We start from the raw sequence: 21127 nt of genomic DNA, 5'->3' as shown, positions 1-21127 counted from the left end.
ACCGAACGGGGGAGGCGCACGGACGCGTCCGGGCAGGGGCGCCGAAAGGCAACCGCAACGCCCGCTGGTTGGGGGCGGGCACGGTCCCCTCTCGGACTCTCGGTCCCGGGTTGCTGCTGGAGGTGGTGGCTGGTGGGCATCCATGAGACACACCCGACCAGTGCAGACCAGGATCCATCACCGCTTCTTGCCCCCGCCCGTGGCGTGACCTTCATAAATTCCAGGGCCGCGCGCCGGGCAACGATTTATGGGGGGCGGCTGCGCGCACGAACGCATTGGATTGCGTTGCGATGCCAACTTGTTGCCAAGCCTCGCGCATGGCCGCCAATCCATCCGGCAGCACGTGAGGATGATCACGCCTGGCTGCTGCCGGCTAGCACTTCGATTCCATACACAAAACTAGATTACCGTTGGGGGAGGGGGGGGCAGGCTCCTGAAGTTAGTGCCATCGGTTACGGCCAGTACAGCCGCCTGTAGCTAAGCTGCTACACGACCACCACATCCTAACTACGCCAAGCTACAGAATACGAACCTATTGACTACAACTGGCAACATAAGACTGATACATAGACCGTGTACGTGAGATGTCTGGTTATCAGTCGAGGGGTCTCTAAGCCTCGTCCAGAATTCGGGTCACAATGCCCACTGCAACGGTGTTGCCACGAGACCGCAGGAACACTCGACCAAGGGCCTTCAGAGCTCTGAACTCTTCCACGCAGACTTCCTTGTCCAGCTTTACCTGAAACACAAACATCAAAACCGAATATTACCAAAAAAAAACCAGCAATAAATTATCTTAGTTGATTAGCAACAATGTTTTGACTACATGTGACGTAAGCTTACTTCAACTATAGCAGCCTGCCTCGCGGTGAGCAGGCGTGGCATTTTCTTTGAGGCCTTGCCGGTCTTCTGGTCCAACAACAACAGTATTTTAACCAAGCTTGCAGACACCTTCGCATGATGTATGTGCAGTTCAAACTGGAATATTTTGATCGAAACCATATGTCAGATGATCATTATTAAAGATAAACTTGATGTGTGTTATCCACTATGTGGTGCTGCTCCACTAACCTGGAGTCCAACCAGTATTGGCGTAGTGATTTCTAGAACCAAAATTTTCAGCTCCAAGCGAGAAGCAACGTGCACGGGGAAATCTGGATGGCATATAACTCCACCTGACACAAGGTGACTAGGGTCCATCCCTTGCAGACCAACAGCAATGTTGTCCCCGGCTCTTGCCAAGTTGCAACTAGAGGAATCCCGCTCGATGGTTTTAACTGTAGCCAAGTCTCCGGATGGCATGACAAGAACCTGGCAACAGAACATCAAAGATAAAAATAACAACTTAAGCAGGATGTAAAAAAAAGCAAGCAAAATGCAGATATGAGATGTCATATATGTTTAGCAGGTAATCAGACAGGACAGTAAAGGAATGAAGTGGATAACTATAATGTGATGTACAAACATAAGAAACCTTCTACACAGCAAGTGGTAGCAAGCATTACAATTTACAAGTCAAAGCTCATACTTTACCACGCACAACATCAGAATGGTACCTTAGAGCCAGTCCGGATTCCACCAGCCTCGACTTTACCACAAACTGCCACCTGCCCCAGTGTGATAGATGCAATAACATCACAAATTGGAAGGCGTAGTGGCCTCGAAATATCACGATGAGGAGGAGGCAATAAGTCAATGGATTTCAGCAGACAATTTCCATTGTACCTGACATCGGGTATCAAATAAATTGATCATCAACTACAAAGTCCACGAAAACAAGTGATGCGTAAAGAAACCCACCATTAGCAATATCTTACCATGACAAAAGACGAGAATCTGAAGCAGCAGTCATTAAGTTTTCGTTTGCCATTGCACTCAGAGGAACCCAGGTGATTGAAGAGTCTTTGAACCCACAAGATCGAAGGAAGATACCAAGTTGCGATTTCACAAAATTAAACCGGTCCTTCGAATATTCTACCATATCCATCTTATTAACAGCAACTATCAAGTTCTCAACACCAAAGCTCCTAATAAGTTGTGAGTGCTCCTTTGTCTGACCAATCCCATTAACACCCATGCCTGCTTCAAATGAGCCTATGGATGCATCAACAACTAGGACAGCTGCATCAGCTTGTGTAGCACCAGATATCATATTAGGAACAAAATCTTTATGACCAGGGGAGTAGAGCAAAACTACATGGTATTTTTCAGTGTCAAAGTACTTCACAGCCACAGTCATTGTAATTCCACGCTCCCTCTCATCAGTGCTGTCATCCATGGCCCAAGCATATGCAAATGATCCTTTCCCCTGATAAAGAAGCATTTTAACAATATAAGCAGCTGTTGCAGGCTGAGACGCGCTAGCAATCTGAATAACAGAACTGACCTTTTCTTTAGCTTCTTTCTCATATTTATGCATTTGCTTTTTTGAAATCAATCCCAGAGCATGTAGTAATCGACCACATAAAGTTGATTTCCCAGAATCAACATGACCAACCTAGCACAACATTTCCGACAGACTTAGAGCATAACAAATGAAATATCTGTATGTAAATACAACAACAACAACATAGCCTTTTCTCCCAAGCAAGTTGGGGTAGGCTAGAGATGAAACCCGAAAGAAATAAGTTCAAGATTTACATAAAGTTGAAATATCTGTATGTAAATGATTGAAAAAAAAACAATATGCAATTGTTGCTTACAACGGCAAGATTTATCTGTCTGTGCATTTCTTTATCTTCACTCGGGAGCACCCATGGTTCTGGCTTGTACTCTGAAATAGAAGCTGGTTTCTTATTCTTGGGTTTACTGCTCTTCGGCTTGCTCTCCAAACTCAAATGCTGTAGCTCAGAGTCCAAAATAGGAGTTACATGTTGATTACTGGAAGGAACACTGCTACTAGTTCCGCCAAGTTTATCCGCCTCAGCTGATGTACTTGGATCCATACTTGTATCCTTTTCAGTTTGAAGAATACCACTATCCATCATCTTCTTTCCAGTGGCATCAACTGAATCTTTAATTTGAACCTCTGTATCATTTGGTAACAAATTTAAGCTAATATACAACAATAGAAAGATATACATAACAAAAAAAATTCAGGAAACAGTCTTCAATTTAACCAAAAAAGAAAGGAAACAGTCTGGAAGCTAACATATGTTGTGGTAGAACTAGGGATAGCACGAAGAAACTGTTCGTCGCCCTCCCTTTGGAGGCTCCGACTACTTTTAGAGTTCTTGCTTGCCTCTAACTGATACATGATAGTCTCTTTTATAGAGACAACTGACTTGACCCCTAAGCAATATCCTAACCGAATCAATCTAACTTATCTCTTTCCTAACAAACCAACTAATCCTATTCGCGGCACTGTTCATGCGCTACAGTACTCGTGGGCCTAGGCCTGTGGCCATCCACTTACCATAACACTATGCCGGCCCACTGTGGCCATCCACTCGCCACAGATGGTGATGCGCGGCTTGATTGGAGGCTACGGCGAAGAGGACGGCGTAGGCGCAGGCGTCGCAAGGGGTGCCCCAGGTTGTAGAGGTATTACTGGGGCTGGAGCAACAGCCATGGCCCCCAGCAGCGCTGCTGACGAAGCCACCGATGAGGGTGTCGTGGTCATCAGAGCTCCTGTAATCAGGCCGCAATGGGCGATGACGAGCCGCCGGCCGGCAGCAACAGGCAGACGGACGGTCGTGGACGGGCGGAGGCGCGCACGGATGCGCGGGCGGCCGCAGACGGGCGGAGGCACGCGCGAACGGCGTGCTGGCGGCCGCGAACGGAGGTGCGCGAACGACGCGCGGGCGGCCACGGATGGAGGTGTGCTGACGGGCGCCGCGCGATGAGCGCGGATAGGTGCGGACAGCCGCGGACGGGGGCGCGACGGGCGGGGATGGATCCACCGTGATTGAGGATGGACGCCGCTACGGACGGGGCAGCCATATCCTCGACGGCCGGGGACGCCGCCGACGAGGATCTGTGCCGCCGAGGAAGGCGGCAACAGGCGGCGACAGACTGGCGGCGACGGATCCATGATGGGCAGGGCCTGCTGCTTCCCTCCCACAAGCGGATCGATGGCGGCGGCCAACGTTGGTGCAAGCGTTAGCGGTGGCATCATCGGCGTGGCCCCTGGTGATGGGGCTGGTGCTGACGCCGTGGGCACCACCGGTGCAAGCGGAGAAGGTGTGGCCGGCTGCAGTACAGGATGAGACACTGGCAGTGCAGCTGATGTCGCCGGTGGCTGCGACGTGGGAGGAGACGCCGGTGGGGCTCCTAGCATCGCTTGCGGGGGCAGAGTAGACGGCACCGGCGGGTCAGCAGGCGGCGGCGGCAGGGGAGGTGCAGTCGCGGTTGTCGGGGCAGAGAACGTCGAGGGCGAAGAGGTCGGTGCTGTCGCAGCTGCCAATGGTGAAGCAGGCTTGTTCGGCGAGGTTGCTGTTGGTGGCGTCGGCCCTGTCAGGGCTGTAGATGCAGCTTTAACCCCTGCCGTCTTTGCTGCTGTTGGTGGTGAAGATGGCGATGTCGTCGTGGCTGACGCTCCCCCTGATGTAGATGAAGGGGGTGATGTCGCGGTCGTCATGGCCAGGGACGTCGAGGCCGGAGGTGCTGGTGGCAGTGTCGTGGGGGCCTTCACCAGTGCTGGTGTTGTTGGTGAGGCCACCAGTGGAGAAGATGCAGCGGCCAGGATCTGGGACGGCGACTGTGGTAGAGACGGCACCGCTGCTGATGGTGCTGCAGATGCGGGTGTCGGTGGGACTGCTGGCGACAACAATTGAATTAAGGTATCCCGCAGCCCCCTTGCAGATGCATCCATGGTAGACCCAAATTCGAGTTGAAGGTACTTCATGAATCCCGGCCACCCTTGTAAACCCCAGGATTCCAGCATCACGGTGTACCACTCGTTGGCATACCCAGCCAAATGATACACGGCAATCCACTCTTTATTCTCCTCCTTTGTCTAGTTGTCTTGGAAAAATTGCTCCAAGTTACTGAGCCATGCGTTCAGGCTCCCCTTTCCATCAAAGAATGGGATCTGCGCAGCCTTGATTATGGTAAGGTCGGCTTTCAGCTTGCTGCCGGCTCGCCACTCCTGGAGATCAAAGTACCTGTTGTCAGCCATTGGTTAGGGGCTTTGGCTAGCAGATGCGAGCTGGGTGGATCTTGGGATGGGAATTGGGTGGGAGAACAGGAACAAAATCAATCTAATCCCGTGGTACTGTTCACGCGCTACAGTACCACATTGCTGAGCTGGTGGGATTGGCGGCGGCGGCGGCGGAAGCAAAGTCGCAGGTACAAAGGCTCTGAATACCAAATGTTGTGGTAGAACTAGGGATAGCACGAAAAAACTGTTCGTCGCCCTCCCTTTGAAGGCTCCGACTACTTTTAGAGTTCTTCTTACTTGCCTCTAACTGATACATGATAGTCTCTTTTATAGAGACAACTGATTTGACCCCTAAGCAATATCCTAACCGAATCAATCTAACTTGTCTCTTTCCTAACAAACCAACTAATCCTATTCGCGGCACTGTTCATGCGCTACAGTACTCGTGGGCCTAGGCCTGTGGCCGGCCCACTTACCATAACACATAACACACATTAGCGCTTATAGCAATTTCTCAAGGGAGCAAGAAAACAAAGAGGCAAGAGATATCTATGCCACGGGCCAGTCCATGGTTCACTATCATATTGAAACCAATATGCCCTCTGTCCGACCATACTCGTTCTTCAGCATTAGCATGTAAATCCAAATTAACTAGGAGAAATTCACATGACTTCAAAATAAAAGATGAAAAGAAAGGGATCTGCACTAAATTAAATGTACATGCATTTTTAGTATTCTACTGTCCACCTGTAAATGGAGGGGAACAGCAGGGCAACAAGTACCTTTTCTAAGATTTACTGATGATTTTAAGCCTGTAGTAACCATGTCATCAGGAGATGGCATATCAAACTTGAAAGGCACTGTCAATATCAACATAATGCAGTCATGTTCCAGGTAATTTACTCTGAAAACCAATTGGCAAATGAAAAATAGATATGGTGGGCACTAAGAAAAAAAAGAGTGTATGAACATTGAACACACACCATAGAACTACAATGTATTGGACCCCTTAGGAACAACAAACAAGTCAATGCAACATAGATTTGTCCAAATTATAAGGAACAGGGACTCAAGATAGACCTAGATAAAGCACATGCCAATGCTGACATACTGGACTCTTATAAGCTCAATCCGCAAATTTATGTATTGCTAGTTTATAAGCTCAATCCACAAATTTATGTATTGCTAGTCTATAAGCTCAATCCGCAACCCTTATATGCAATAATAATTTGGTTTACAAATTTCACTAAGAAAATTAACTTACACAAAGTAGAACTGCTGAGTGTAGCTGTAGCAATGTACCGTACGCGTACCTATGTTAATGTGGCGCTTTTTGCTGGGCATGTATGTCTTATGCAGATCATACATGGTAGCTTGCTTATTCCCTGTTGCATTTGTATTCTCTTGGGAGCCATCAGAGAAAATAATAGCCTTTGATTTTGTATTAGATGTTGTAAAAAGAGATCTTGCCAGTACGGATACTCCAGAATACTTGCTTCTGCACTTAGCTAGAATTCAGGATGGAAAGTAACTAAATTAACAGGCTAAAAAGAAGCAAGTATACTGCATCACAGTAGCAGAATATAATGTAAAACATTATTATATACCTCCAGCTTCAGCTTCACAGCTATTATTGAAATATAGCGACAGATCACGAAGTACGCCGCATAGCTCACAGGATAAATTACTCGTATCATTTTCATGAGTGCAAATGGAGCATTGCCACACCCCTGGATCTGTAATGGGCTTCTCAAGATCAGACCTGTTATCTAACATGGGAACAAACTAAAGAGTAGTTAGTGAGTAACTAGCAGAATCACTTTAAATAAATAGTTCTTGTGGTTCTGAAAAAATTGGAACTCATCATGTTAATTTAGCAAGTGAAAGCTTTGAACTTACAATCTCTTACATCTAAACTTCCCGTTTTACCCTTACACAATCCAACACAATGGATTGGATCCAATCCGTGTTCTCATTTTCCTCTCTCTTCTCCTGTGCCCTCTCTTCTTCTCGCTGAGCAACCATGGCCGGTGCTGCCGGAGCACCGTCGGCCGCCGCGACCCTTGCACGCCCGCGCGCGTCCCTCTGGGGGCGCACGCTGCAGGTTCTTGCCACCCTCTAATTGCAGGAGCTCCCCTGCCGCTGCAGGCCATCATGTTGCACGAATCGAGCTCTGCCACGGCTCCAGGCCGGAACGTAGCATCGCCGCTCGCCGTGGCTCCAGGCCGGAATGGAGCGCCGCCGCTCCACAGCTGCAGGAGTAGGCGAGGCACGGTGGCGCCGGCGGCTGCTGGCGGCCCACGGCGGCGGAGCATCTTGGTGGAGGGAGGGAGGGGCGGGCTGGCCAGTGCGGGCGAGGCACGACGGTGCCGACGGCCCATTGCGGCGGACTGGGTCGCCGGCGGGGTTGGGGAGGGAGGCAGCGAGCCCTCCCCACTGTCCTGCTCGCGAGCGAGAGAGCGAACGGAAGGAGGTCAAGAACAAGAACGGGATGGTTCGATTAGGAAGAGTATGTTGTTCATTTGACAAGGCTTGAAAAAATATTTTGAAAGGCTCGCAAATTGTCATGAATTGAAAGAGTTCGGTTAATTTAGAAAATAGGAGCAACTAGCTACCCGTGTTATCATGTTATGAAACAATGGAGACCATAATCTTACCCCTAGTGTTAATTAGAATTCTAATCTACTTAAAAGAATTAATCATCAACTAGTAATACAATTGGTGGAGATACAAAACCACCGGGGAAGGCAAATCAAAGTTCGGCGCGCAGGGAGCCAAGCCGTTGAGGGGAGTAGAGCACATTTCGCTCAGAAATCTCCACTCGAATCCCTCTCGCCACCACCAATCCGCCATGCTGCCGTCGCACCTCAACGGCCACTCCCCCCTCGCGCGGCGCCGCCCGCGCCTCTCCGCTGCTTCCCCACCCGCCGCCGCCGCCGGGGAGTCCCCGGCCGCGGGGGCTGGGGCTACATCCACGGCGGATTCGCTGGAGGAGCACGACCGCATCTACTTCCAGTCTTACTCCCACATCGGCATCCATGAGGCAATGATCAAGGTAAAGCCATTGAGCTTGTGATCACTTCCATAACTGCATATCCTAAACCCCCCTAAACCCTAAGCAGCGCCGCCGCTAAATCGACTTCGTGGGCATCGTGTTTTGAACCCGAGCAGTCATTCGGTGCAATGGGGTTTCTTAACGTTTCGTTTTTGGCAGGACCGCGTCAGGACTGATGCTTACCACTCAGCCATCATGCACCATCAGAAATTTATCGAGGGGAAGGTAAAATTGCTAGCTGAGTCGAGGGTTTACTGCTTGTTCCACATTTTGTCAGAGGTCTGGATTTTGGTAACGGATTCCAAAACTTTGCAGGTTGTGCTCGATGTGGGGTGTGGAACTGGAATACTCTCTGTGTTCTGTGCTCGTGCTGGCGCAAAACGGGTGAGCTTCGAGAATGCTCTGTTGAAACAACTGCTGAGCTTCGAGAATGCTCTGTTGAAACAGCTGCTCATTTTAGATATTGTTTTTCTTGGACAATGCAAAACTAATTTAACATTGCTCTTTCTATCAGTTGACCTAATGTAGCAGTCTACAAAGCGCTGGGATCCAAATGTAGTTTTGCACTTACACAGTTTTTCTTGCAAATTAGCAGCTTAAATGAATTGTATGTTCCCATTGAAAGCACTAAAGTTCGTAAAATGAAATTACGGCCTGTGTTTTGTTTGTGGTTTCAGAAAAGTACAGTGTAAATATTTCTTTATGTTCCTATTTAGTATCTATTTTAGTCCTGTTTTTCTATTTGTCCTTTTAATAGTGACAGGAACCTGGGATAACTGAAAAATTAATGAGAGTTGAATGTAGCAATGATCTGTTTTCTCCAATCTATCTATTTGTTCTCCACTTAAGATCATTAATTTTTGTCCCGCCCTCTTTGCACTCTCTTTTAGGTGTATGCTGTTGAAGCTAGTGAAATTGCTACCCAGGTAATATGTTACTTCTGAAGATATGCTCTAACATCAAGTCGTGTGCTTTTTTTCCCCCCTGTATCATGTCTAAAATTTCTGTTTCAAATGTTTTCAAGCTGAGAAATCCAATTTGGTTATTCAATCTATGAACCTACTTTCAGTTGACAAATACATGTTTGGAAATTGACATACTTAATGCAATGTATTCCCATGAGGCCATGACGAAAGAGTAATCCAGTAGGCAGTAGGTTGTAGTTTAAATTTGACAAGAGATCCTTCACTGATTATTTACCAGTACATACCATCAGGCACAAGCATGTATATGAGAGCATAGTATGATAAATAGCATCTAGACCATTGCATATATAGAATAATCTCTTGGAGTTATTTTTCTACATCTGATGTTGTAACTTCTTGGTTTTCAGTTGTTAATATGTCTAAAAAGCCTCCATTATAAGGAAATTGTGCTATAAATGTGATTTTTCTCTTATAGAAATAACATAGAATAAATGCTTCTCATGCAGGCTTGTGAAATTGTAAAAGCAAACAACCTAAGTGATAAGGTTGTGGTCATCCATGGACGTGTTGAGGTGAGATCACCTTTCTTGATCATTGCTTATTACATTCTTCATTATGTGTTGGCAACTTGGCATTTTTTATTTTTTTCGTACCTAGAACAAGTTTGGTACCTTTCTTCTCTATGGATGCTATCGTTATCTCCATTTTCCATGGAGCAAACACATTGTTAGCAACTTAGCATGATCAGGACATAAACCAAGTATTTTCATTAATACTATTATTTGAATACATTTACATTTCATTCCATACACTCTTGGTTTTGATCTGCATCATTTTCTCATTAATGTTGAACTGGCAATGCAGGATGTTGACCTTGAGGAGAAGGTTGATGTAATAATATCAGAATGGATGGGCTATATGCTTCTGTATGAGGTTTCTATTTCAATGCTGTTTCTTCGCATTGCATTTTGATGTGCAATTACTTTGGTTAGTTCTAATTCTTCTGTTTTTTTTTCCTGTAGAGTATGCTGCCAAGTGTCTTATTTGCAAGAGATAAATGGCTTAAACCTGGGGGTCTTATTCTTCCTTCTCATGCTACGGTATAATTATCATACCATGTTTAAATCATCATAAAAATGAGCTTGTTTAAATGTGACACTACTTAAACACAATTGCATAAACACTTGCAGTCCAATATGCGGGAAAAAAATTACACTGAAGATGCGTAGCACCTATTTGCTACTTTGTTCAAGTCATAAGATATATAATTTTTAAGTTTGAATAGGCAGAAGTAATATTTCTGATAGTAATTTTTTTCGGTTTAAAAGGGTCTATTATCATGTGAGGCCAAGTAGAGGTTTTCTAGCTGAAAATCTTGATTTACCATCTTTTGCAATGACACCAACCAATGGGTTATGATACATCATTGTCCAAAGCTGAATAATAATCCATAATCGAATCCTGTAGCTCTTCATGGCTCCGATAACAAATCCTGAGAGATATGAAGGCAGTGTTGATTTCTGGTGTGATGTCTATGGCATAGACAGTAAGCTACTGTACAATCCTTTCAAGAGTTTTAATATGCCTTGTCGTTGTCATCAGAACTTGGGTGGTGGCTTCTGTATGCAATATGATGATCTCAAACTTTTTTTTCTGCAGTGTCTGCTCTTGTGCCACTTGCCAAAAAATTTACATCTGAAGAACCCTCCATTGAAACAATTGGTGGAGAGAATGTTATAAGTTGGCCATCTGTGGTGAGTCTTGGCGAGGTTTCCTAATACCAAAAGTGTCAAGCAACCATCATGTCTAATTGTTACAGCTTTAATGACTAAACTCTAATTGCATTTGTGACATTCTTTTTGGTCCTGGGGCTGCACACTGTGTACAGGTCAAACACATCGATTGCTATAATTTTACAGTTGAGGAATTCAAATGTATCACCGCAAAATACAAAGTTTCATCAATGATGTTAGGTGAATTATTTGACTTCAACCATAATTTTTTTGTGTGTTATGAATTTTCTATGTTAGTTCCACTGTATTATAGTATGGCATTGGATTATAGATTTATAGTATGATATTATCTCTTGCCCTTGATATGAGAACTCTGATATGTTACCTGACGCTGAATAGCTCCAATTCTTGTGTCTATTCCTTTTTTGAAACTATATATTCAAATTCATGTGGGTTCCTTTGTATCATGGAATTTTAGGAGCAATATTGGCTGATTTGACAAAATCTTTAAGAGAGTTAAGATAGGTCAGTTGGTGGTTAGTGCAGCATACATTATTTAGTCATATGTTTTCACAACTGCCAGATGTATAGCCGTATAGGGAAGTAAGCTGATTTGTCAACTGTAGTAGCATGCTTCTAGATTCTGTTTAAATTCCTTTTTTCTGTACATTGAATACTAGTTCAGTTTATAAGAGAACTCATATTATGCCAACTGTTTGGTAATGATAATTGCCATCACTTGAGTTAACAAACTAGAAAAATGTGGATTGATCGCAATAGGTTATCTTCTCCCCATGTTGTTTCAGCTCTTAGTTTGTTCCTGTTGGCAGTGGTATTTTGCCAGTTTGATCCATGTTTGCAGTAGTATTTTGCCATCAGTTGAGCTAACAACTACTGCAAACACTGTTTGGTCACTAATAATTACACTACATTAGTTGGGATCTCTTTGAAATTATATATCATGTTTTCAACTCCATTTAAAGCCCAAATTGCCCTGTGCTCTTTTTATTATGTTGCTCAGTCCTTTCTTCTTCATAATCTGTCCGAAAATACCACTAGTTTTTAAGTTTGAAATAGATTAATTTCCGTACCTGTGTGTAGTTCATTTCTTTCGATGCCCCTTAAAGATTTAAATATCCAACTATAGGAGTCATCAACCTTCTACTTTGCTTTTATGGATGTAGCATTTTATAAGCCCATATCAAGTATACGAGAAGCTCTGAATTTATTTTTTTAGTAAGAGAATATCTTAATTTATTTTTTGCAATTGATATCTGACTTTAACCGTAAATAGAGAATTAGATTTCATCTATTCAGAATATTGAGATGGCACAGTTAATCTTGACTCACAATTCAATCTAATGTTAGCAGTTGAATCTATTTGGAAGTTAATGCTGAGTCTGGATTGTTATTTTTCTTTCGAACTCACATATTAAATGTCTTATCTCGGTTCCTTCTTTTTCCTGTTTGAAGCTCCCATTCATGGCTTTGGTTTCTGGTTTGAGGTGGAGTTCAATGGGCCCCAAGAGTCCTCCCATAATATTCCTTCCAATTTGAATCCACTTGAAATTATTCAGAAGAAAAGGAGACGATCATCTGAAGATACAGTTCTTCTGTCCACAGCCCCTGAGGATGAGCCGACCCATTGGCAGCAGGTTTGGTTTGCGACAATGGTTTATTCGTTCCTACAAGAACTTATTAAGTTTTCTTGCTCTTTGTAGTATAATTATAATCTTGGGTCACCTTCTGCAGACTATTCTGTACCTCCCTGATCCTATAGAGGTGAAGCAGGATCAAACTGTAGAAGGCTCTGTAACGGTGTCCCAGAGCAAGGAGAACCCACGTTTTCTGAATATTCATCTAGAGTGCTCGTAAGCTCCTTTACCTGTTATACTTCAGTAGTTCCTTCTGAGCATATGGCACTTCTAGTATGCTGTCCATACCAATATAGTTGCTCAGGAAAACTCTTGTTGTTGTCTGATTTTTTTTCATGGATCTAGATTTAGTATGCTACATCATATTGCTTAGTATATAATACTGTTCTGAAGTGATCTAGTTGTCATTTTAGCAGTCCATATAGGCATTTCAGATTTGCAATGATGAACGATGACATATGCTGCCTACTTTGTATTATAAATAGTGCATCCATGCTTCCTACTATGTTTTGGAACGTAGGAAGCCAATCAATCAAGATATCCTGCTGTTGTAGATTCCACATGTGTATGGCTTAATTGGGAACATCATAACTAATGTCTCAGAATGAACAGATTTGATCCAAATTGTCCATCCATCATTCTGGTAATTTGCTAGCTGACATATATCATAAAGTAAAGCTTGCTGTCAAGTTTTTGTTCAAATTTGTGCAATGCCATTTGGCACTAGTTTTGCACTAAAACATGAATAGGTTGCACATATATCATGTTTATAGATCAATTAAAAAACTGGCTTCCCTCTCTTATGCCCTTTTATCTTGGTACAACAGCACAGGAGGACATACGTTGGTAAAAGACTGTGCCATGCGATGAACTGGTCCTTTTTACTTTTTAGTTACGGTACTGGGTCCCCCCAGCAAAGATCCTATAACTTGCAACTTGCATGAGGTCTTCTACTCTTCCTTTCAGCTTCCGCGAACTGAATTCTATCATCTGCAACGAGGAGTTCAAGATTCTCTACTGATAGTTTATTTCCCCTCATTTTCTGAATTTTTACTGGAAGCAGAGAATTTGTATTATTAATGCATTTTCTGTTCACTGTTAATGATGGCGGGGATTGCATGATTTCAGTTTGTCTTATGCTATAGATTGGTAATTTCTTTTGGCTCTGCATCATCAGATTAAGCCCGGCTGACTGTCTAGGAGTTCAGGATGAGATGAGAAGGTTAAAGTAGGAAAAGGTGGATAAACTGAGATAAGCTGCTTTCCCTTTACAACCTAAGGATACTGCTTGACCTTTACCTGCACAACACTTGAACTTTTTCTTTGAGAGGCTTGTACTTTAGTTATGGTGAAAAAAGGCTGCAGAAAGGTGAGACTTTTGATGGTGTTCTCCAATCGTGAGTTCTGCAAACTCAAGTTTCTGTGTCCAGTAGATTGATGTGGGTGATACTCGTGCCGCCCCCTTTTGCTGCAGCAAAACATGGATAAGGTGTCTTTGAATGAAAGCAAGTGCATGATATGGGCAGAAAATAAAAGGTCTTACCTGCCGCTGTTGTGGCTCCTGAATTGCTTTGAAAAATACAGTCTTCTATGTGGCTGAAACCGTTCTACTGCTGAAAAATTGTCCATAATGTTATGGTTGAAACTTGTGATCGTACTAGTTTCTGAAGCAAATTGTTTTTTGCGCTGTCGATTTCCACGTCTGTACAGGCCAAGTTGTAGGGTGAAAGGTGACGAACTGAATTATTGGTCGGGGACATCACCCCCCACATTCACTTGCAGCCTTGCACACGCTAAGTGAACATGTTCTGCACTTTGCAGAGACCATGACCAAGCAAGCACCAGTCAATGCTGTTGGAACTTTGACATGGCGTTCTCGTCGCCTGGATGTGATGAGCAGATCAGCTGATCAACTCAAAGATACTATTATACCCTTTCAATCTTTACAAACTTCATTCAGGAGCTTTCCTAACACACAGGAAAGCCATACTCTGTTACTCTACGTATGTACTACAACTAACTAATATATACGCACTGTGCGATACACTCATTCCGTATGCCTACGTTTTAGCAGGCACATGTACGCTGCTCGACGAGTACATTACATAAAGTAAGCTTGCAGTAGCTGGATGACAGTATGACAGGGGGGACCACCAATCTAGCACGTGTTGGGCCCGAAGCCAATGAAGCCGTTGGCCGAGTCGACGGTGATCTGGATCCCTTCCTGCTGTATGTTCCCCAGGATGGAGAGCCCCGACGACGACGGCGCGAACGCCAGGCAGTATATCCCGCCGTCCACCTCCACCAGCAGGTTCCTCGCCGGCAGCGTCAGCGTCGCGCCCTCGTCGAAGTACAAGGACACGGTCGGCACCCGCACGCTCGTGTACCCGCTCAGGTCGTAGCACGTGTCCAGCAGCGACACGCCCGGCGCGCGCGGGAGCGCGCCCACGTCGCCGGCGAACGCGTCCCGCAGCGCCGCGTACGCCTCCTGCGGCAGCCGCGTCACCGCCGTGCCCGTGTCCATCACCACGCCGCCGGCGCCGTCGTCGCTCAGCTGGAACAGGCCGGCCTCCAGCGGGAGCCGCTCGTCCCCGACGCCGATGCCCGACAGGCCTACGTAGTAGAAGCTCGGCGACTGCGGGTTGCGCACCAGCGGCACCCACACGGCGCCCGCCGGCACCGCCTCGCTCCGCCCGAGGACCAGCGACCCGGCGTCGGCGCTGGACCCGGGCCCGCGGCTCGCGAGGCAGTAGCTGAACGCGCCGCCGGCCGCGCCGCCGAGCTGCCCGACGAGCGACATGGGGCCCCAGCCGAGGCCCAGCAGCCCCGCCGCTCCGACGAAGAGGCCGTGGTTGCGGTGCCCGCAGCCGATGGCGACGCCCTCCACCGCCGTGCCTCCGACCGTGAGCGTCTCGAGCGCGAGCACGCCGTTGGTGTACGACCCGTCCCCGTACGAGACCTCGTACTGGCACCTCCCCGCGTCGCCGCACCCGGAGCTGGAGAGCATCCGGCAGATGGCCGACCCGCACGACACGCCGGAGAAGGTGGTCGACGAGGCGGGGTCGAAGAGCGGGTCGGCCTGGGCGTAGCACTGCAGGCACGGCTTGCACTGAACCCAGATGACGTCGCTGCCGGAGTCCACCACGAGGTACTGCTCCGTGGGCGGCGAGCCGACGCCGACGCGGACGAAGTACTCGCCGCTGCCCTCGTCGAGGCCGGACACCACCTCGGAGCCCAAGTCCGTTGGGAGGTACGTCGGGGACAGGCGCCTCACGAGGTACTCGGCGCGCGCATTGTCGCGGGCGACGCGGTCGAGCACCGCGTGGCGGCGCGAGGGGTACGTCGCGCCGGTGATCGCGTCGCGGCGCACCAAGGCGAGCGAAGGGTTGCGGCTGCGGTGAGCAGCAGCAGAGGACGACGACGTCGCGCTCGTTTTCGTGGTGAAGTTGTGAGAGTTGATGTAGTGGAAGCGCAGGGATGATGCGTGGGAGATGATCAGCATGAACGTGGAGACGAAGAGGAGGAGAAGCTTCCTGATGGTTGTGGCCTGCATGGCGCTGAGCTTGCGGATGCGTGGGCGCGCGCTCCTTTTCTTCTCTAGCTGCTGCTTTCTGAATTGAAGTGAAGTGAATTTTTTGGAAGTGAGGAAGGATGCGGGAGGGGGTGGATTTATTTGTGCCGGCCCCTGCCTATCATTTCACTGGTAGCCTCTCTCTGCAACAGTTGTTGCAGTGTAACAACAGTGGTAGTGGCAGAACCAATGGTGTGGTTGGTGCAGATGCAGTGAAGGTGTGTAACTACATGCTTGCCCACTTACCTTTCTTCTCTTCACGATATTGATTCAAAATTGATTTTGAAGTGAAGTACATTCCCTGAATCTGCATTTGCGTGACAAAGCATATCCGAAACATAAGTTTTGTTGAAAAGTCTGCTATAATTCAGGACTAAAGCCAGAATTAATATTCCTTAACATCCTCGTGCCTGCAATAATGCTCAAGTGAAGTTGGATAGCGAGGTAAAACATGATTCTGTTTCGTTTCGTCAGGTTTTGGCATTTTTGAGTCTTTTAAGGTGCTCACTTTCCCTCCTTTTGCTTGAATAAAAACACCTTTTGCTAGTAGATTCGATGCTGTCCTTTATCTTTCATGTTGCTTCTTTAATTTTCGCAGAGCCAATTCTATATATAGGACAATGCTTTCATATATTACTGTTAGCAGACAAATCGCTTTTCTATACACCGTAGTACAGTGAACTACCGAACCTAGGCTCCAGACAGAGGTATTTCAGTATGTTAAGGAATCTACACGATCTTGGGCATGTTTGGTTTTCAGTAGCACAAGTAGCACAAAAATTTTGATCAATAATTAGGGGTACTAAATAAAGGCAATTTACAAAACTAAATCCACAACCCTGCGCGGCTTCGCGAGACGAACCTAATGAGGCCTTTGACCGCGCGATTAGAGTATGGTCACTGTAGAATCACTGTAGCCAATCATCAATTAATTACCGTCATTAGATTTGTCTCGAAAAATTACACACACCTATGAAAAAGTTTTGCAAATAAACTTCGTTTAGTACTCCATGCATGCAAGATTTTTTTCTCGGGAATCGTGTGTCGTAGTTGTGCTACTCAAACAAACAGGTACCAATCGGTACATGGTGACGAGGACTGTACCATGCAGGCCATATGTTTTTGATTTGCAGTAGCTATCAAACGTATTGCTGGCCTTGTTGACAAAGGTTTGCAGGGACCACATAAAGCTCCGATCCTTGCACGACCAGATCAATCTTTAGTTTGGTCGTGTTGATCAGTGCCTCTCTCTCTCTCTCTCTCTCTCTCTCTCTCTACGTGTAAAGACTCAAAAAGAGTTTTTGATGCTGATGAAACTCCAACTTGACTAGCATGCATCAAGATGAAAACATATAATTTCTTTCTTTGCTTGGAACCACGAGTAGGAGCACTGTTATTTCATCTAAGAAGATATATGGTGAAAACAAAATAAAATACTACCCAGATACTGGTGAACACGAGGTCACCAAGAAAAGACAGTAGAACAGTTCCTTGGCCTTGTTTGGTTCTAGAGATTCTAGAATGGGCTTTGAACACTAATTAGGGGTGTCAAACAAAGGCATTTTACAAAACCAACTCCAGAACCCCTGCACTAGAAACACTGACGAATCTAATGAGACATTTGACTGCGCGATTAGAGGATGGTTACTGTAGTATCACTATAACCAATCATCAATTAATTACCGTTATTAGATTCGTCGCGAAAAGTTATACACATCCCTGAAAAGGTTTTGCAAATAGACTTCATTTAGTGCTTCATGCATGTTAGATTTTTTCTCGGGGAGCGCATTCTAGAAATCCAAATTGCTATGCACACTGTATTAACGAAATCTAATACCATCAGAACATGTAGAGTATGCAAAACTTTTCAAGTCCTATCAAAATAAACATATATAGCCTATATATCCACCATCTAGAAACAAAATGGTTGCATGTAATGCATAACCATCTTGATTGCATGAAAAAAGTTACAATCATTGTAAACTTTCACAAAGTAATTATTATTTTCCACTCATTGGGATGAGTTAGAAAGCCAGACTTCTTTTGGTTATAATAATGGACATGCTAATGCTGCATCAACTTGCAGGGGAGAGAGATCACGCAGTGCAAACACATGTCATTGGGTGAAACATGACATCTGAGTCGGCTGTCCTTTCGTCCTTTAAAATCATTTCCATCCCCCTTTGTGTCCAATTCAAAATGGCGTGCTCACCGGCCACTGAAGAACAAAAAATAGTAGCTCGAGTTAGTTGAAGTGTTGAACGCTAGGTTGGCAGTTCATTCCTGAAAGATTAGCTAGCGTATGATTTGCTCTCTTGTCACTAGTGCTGCAATTCTTTAGCAGTATTTGCAATCAGCTGCATGCATGCCCGGCCACCAAAAGCCTACATATACATACTACACTAGAAAGTAGCAACTCGTATTGCTAACTTGTACGGCAGAAAATGACAGTCCACTTATTGTACATATAGACGGCGGTAAGGTCACCATGTTTTCAACTGAAAGGCAGGGATGGTTGGTTGCTGTAGTTTCTACATATCCCTCTTTCTCAAGAAAAAGGCAGGGATGCATGGGTCTGTATGAAACTACAGAAACCTGACAATCTCTTTTAATTTTGTACTGTAAGAACCTACTTGACTAACTTATTGATTATGTATTTATGTATCATGTATGACTCACTTTCTAGACACAGTACCAGCAGAGATTGATTAGGGCGATAACAACATTTTGAACCTGCCCAATTAGAGGCACTCAACTTTACGACAAAATGCGACAAAATGTGGTTGGGAGGAGATGAAAGGATTGCTTAAACAAATGAAAAGGAGAAGGCATGTTTGCATGGGATGCTTAGGCACGCAGCAGGCGAGTGCTGAAATAATAGAGGCCGGGATCCAATCCTGGCGTCGATGTAGTGGAGATGTCACCAACGCCAACGGCATTGCAGCGCTAGTGAAAGAGGATCGAAGGGACTGGCCTGGCGTGCTGGCTAGCTAATGCGTGTCCATGCATGTTCCTGGTGGGAGGCACACATCACAGACGCCACCGTACCTTTGGAATTATTGGAGCTAGCAGGCCGTCACCAAATTGACGACAAACTAAAAACAAAACCCTGAAAGATCCAACAAAACTCTAGACCAACCTGATCGCGAGTGGAAATACCGATCGTGTCCGCCCCTGGTACTGGTACCCTCTTGGCCCTTGGATCGGACTCTTGCGGCTCAGATCTGGTGGCGGAGGCCGGAGGACAGGGACAGCCCTCGCTTGAACCTCGTCGTCGCCACCAGCGCGGCACGGAATGGATGGGCGGCGGCGAGCAGAGTCCAGTTGTCTTCTGATCATCGATCCAACAAGAGGAAGAATCGACGCTACCCAAATGCGCGGCGGCGCTCATCATCGATCACCCATGGAACTCGCCAACCCCGAGCCAGCGCGGCGGTGCTGGCACCTTGTCTGACCGAAGATGGCTGCGACATGCATTTGCAGCGCGCGATCGGCGGCGGAGATACGTGCTGGGTTTGGGCAAGATCATTCGACAAGCAACTCGAGGTGCGCGCGGCGGCTCTCCGGCGAGCCACGCCGGCACGGCATGCAGCCAAAGCGGCGTTCCAGGGATGGGGATGGCCAAATACCGACCGGGTTGTAGACCGTTGGATCGGATTCGTGCGGCCGAGCCGGCGAGCAGGTTCTTCCGCTGGAACAGGCCCGACCGGTAGTAGCCGGCGCGAATCTTTTGGGAGTGCCCAGCGCCAGTGACCGGCTCGGAGAAGGCCGACGTAAGTGGTAGCCCGGCCCGTAGGCTCACGATATCAACTTTCAAAAGGAGGTGGCGGCGATGACCGTTTTGCGGCCGTCGTTCGAAAGGCTCCAGGAAGAAGGAGAGGGAGTGGACCCATGCCGGCGGCGCGGGGTGGTTCCGGCGAGCCACGGTGTGCAGCAGAGGCGACGTCCTTGCCACGACCAGGGGCGGACGGTATCTCAAATACCGTCCACCCATGGATCCTTAACAGCCATCCAGATTGGACTTGTGCGGCCCAGATCATGGGTGGCGGCTGCCAGTGCACTTTAGTCGGGAATTGATTGATTCAACTCTTCGGCAGCACCAGCACGGGGCAGTATGCAACTCCAGGGGCTCTCTGTCGGCATGTTGTGGCAGAAACACAGTGGAGAAAGCCAGGGCCCAAGGCCTCCCGACTAAAGTGATACAAAAGGCAAACAAATATGATTGGTAATGCTGCAGAAATTCCATAAAAAAATTGCCGTAGACAGCTTGGGTGAGTGACATGTGGCTGAAGATCCGAATGCAACCAAAGTTGAGTAGAATGCTAAACTCTAATTCATCACAAAAGAAAAAAAACAAAGCATCCTACGGCTCGCTCTGCTGTTAATTTCATGAGATTTGATAAATTCGAAGGAAAGGCACAATTCGCAAAATCTTTCCAACTCACATGGGTGAGCAAAGTGTAAAGATGAACGTTGCTAAGACACACTGGTAGCGACGAACAATCCTTAACCAGCAAGTGACGACATGAAACGGCAACCCGGCCAAGTTTTGTAACGAGGCGTGATAACTGAAGCGCGTATGCTCCGCAACGAACTCCCGTGACCCGGAGCTGACGCCTGTAAATAAAGCCTACGAAACCGCAGGCAATTGATCGCCGACGACGCGAGCGTGCAACCCAGTACCTGCAGCAGCTGGAGCTGGAGCTAGCTCTAGTCAACTGAACCCGGCAGCTAACGGCCTGCGCATCGAGTGCTCCCTCCTCTTTGCATCAGCCATCATCAAGAGCCTTTCGCTCCTCACGCCCGTCACGCCCATGTCGGCGCGTAACCGCCGGAAATGCAACAGCCAAGGCCAACCCCCATCGAGTCCGGCCGGCAGGTCATGCCGTTGGCCCCGGCCGGCGCCGGCGAGGTCGGTGAATTCGGAAGCCCCACCCAAACGCTCCAAAAGTTGATGTGCCGGGCCGCAGTAACTTCGCCTAGCCCCAACGCATGAGCACAGTGAATGCACGCGCACGACGTCGCGCGCTATAAATCCTCGCGCGTCACAGATCGCACTCGCACTCGCATCTCCCACGGCCACGCC

General features: G+C 46.9%; 3 protein-coding genes across 7 annotated transcripts; 1 reads left to right on the top strand and 2 right to left on the bottom strand.

Annotated features, from left to right (window-relative positions):
- Positions 1-413: 413 nt before the first annotated feature.
- On the bottom strand, positions 414-7567 carry LOC120681817 (HBS1-like protein). Of its 5 annotated transcripts, none has more exons than XM_039963437.1 (11): positions 7001-7567; positions 6709-6886; positions 6415-6609; positions 5884-5961; positions 2703-3028; positions 2387-2497; positions 1818-2308; positions 1557-1725; positions 1072-1311; positions 844-978; positions 611-739 (listed from the first exon to the last, which is right to left on the bottom strand). In XM_039963437.1, exons 2-11 carry the CDS (start codon positions 6875-6877, stop codon positions 611-613), a joined length of 2043 nt encoding a protein of 680 aa, XP_039819371.1. In that variant the 5' UTR covers positions 6878-6886; positions 7001-7567. The 5 variants fall into 5 exon arrangements, with proteins under 5 accessions (XP_039819372.1, XP_039819371.1, XP_039819374.1 ...); XM_039963440.1 differs by having other exon boundaries at positions 6415-6632; positions 6709-6870; positions 7001-7564; XM_039963441.1 differs by having other exon boundaries at positions 6415-6599; positions 6709-6870; positions 7001-7564.
- Positions 7568-7826: 259 nt separating this feature from the next.
- Positions 7827-13630, top strand: LOC120681819 (probable protein arginine N-methyltransferase 6.1). The gene is made up of 13 exons (XM_039963443.1): positions 7827-8156; positions 8316-8381; positions 8472-8540; positions 9047-9082; positions 9589-9654; positions 9947-10015; positions 10105-10182; positions 10550-10628; positions 10742-10836; positions 10971-11055; positions 12289-12470; positions 12568-12686; positions 13298-13630. Exons 1-13 carry the CDS (start codon positions 7953-7955, stop codon positions 13338-13340), a joined length of 1191 nt encoding a protein of 396 aa, XP_039819377.1. The 5' UTR covers positions 7827-7952; the 3' UTR covers positions 13341-13630.
- Positions 13631-14354: 724 nt separating this feature from the next.
- On the bottom strand, positions 14355-16096 carry LOC120681818 (protein ASPARTIC PROTEASE IN GUARD CELL 2-like). The gene has a single exon (XM_039963442.1). It carries the CDS (start codon positions 16021-16023, stop codon positions 14629-14631), a length of 1395 nt encoding a protein of 464 aa, XP_039819376.1. The 5' UTR covers positions 16024-16096; the 3' UTR covers positions 14355-14628.
- Between the last annotated feature and the right edge of the window lie 5031 nt (positions 16097-21127).

Source organism: Panicum virgatum, chromosome 7N (assembly GCF_016808335.1).
Source record: "Panicum virgatum strain AP13 chromosome 7N, P.virgatum_v5, whole genome shotgun sequence".
NCBI lineage: Eukaryota > Viridiplantae > Streptophyta > Magnoliopsida > Poales > Poaceae > Panicum > Panicum virgatum.
The sequence above is the reverse complement of the archived record's forward strand: the minus strand, read 5'-3'. Positions and strand labels throughout refer to the sequence as shown.

Bases quoted from the DNA above. Each gene is read 5' to 3' on its own strand.
- LOC120681817 (XM_039963437.1), bottom strand. From the start codon at position 6,877: ATGTTAGATAACAGGTCTGATCTTGAGAAGCCCATTACAGATCCAGGG. The intron at 6,610-6,708 runs GTATATAATAAT...CCTGAATTCTAG, and splicing joins CTGTGAAGCTGAAGCTGGAG to CTAAGTGCAGAAGCAAGTAT. The intron at 979-1,071 runs GTTAGTGGAGCA...AAAATATTCCAG, and splicing joins CAATACTGGTTGGACTCCAG to TTTGAACTGCACATACATCA.
- LOC120681819 (XM_039963443.1), top strand. From the start codon at position 7,953: ATGCTGCCGTCGCACCTCAACGGCCACTCCCCCCTCGCGCGGCGCCGC. The intron at 10,016-10,104 runs GTTTCTATTTCA...TTTTTCCTGTAG, and splicing joins GCTATATGCTTCTGTATGAG to AGTATGCTGCCAAGTGTCTT. The intron at 12,471-12,567 runs GTTTGGTTTGCG...CACCTTCTGCAG, and splicing joins AGCCGACCCATTGGCAGCAG to ACTATTCTGTACCTCCCTGA.
- LOC120681818 (XM_039963442.1), bottom strand. From the start codon at position 16,023: ATGCAGGCCACAACCATCAGGAAGCTTCTCCTCCTCTTCGTCTCCACG.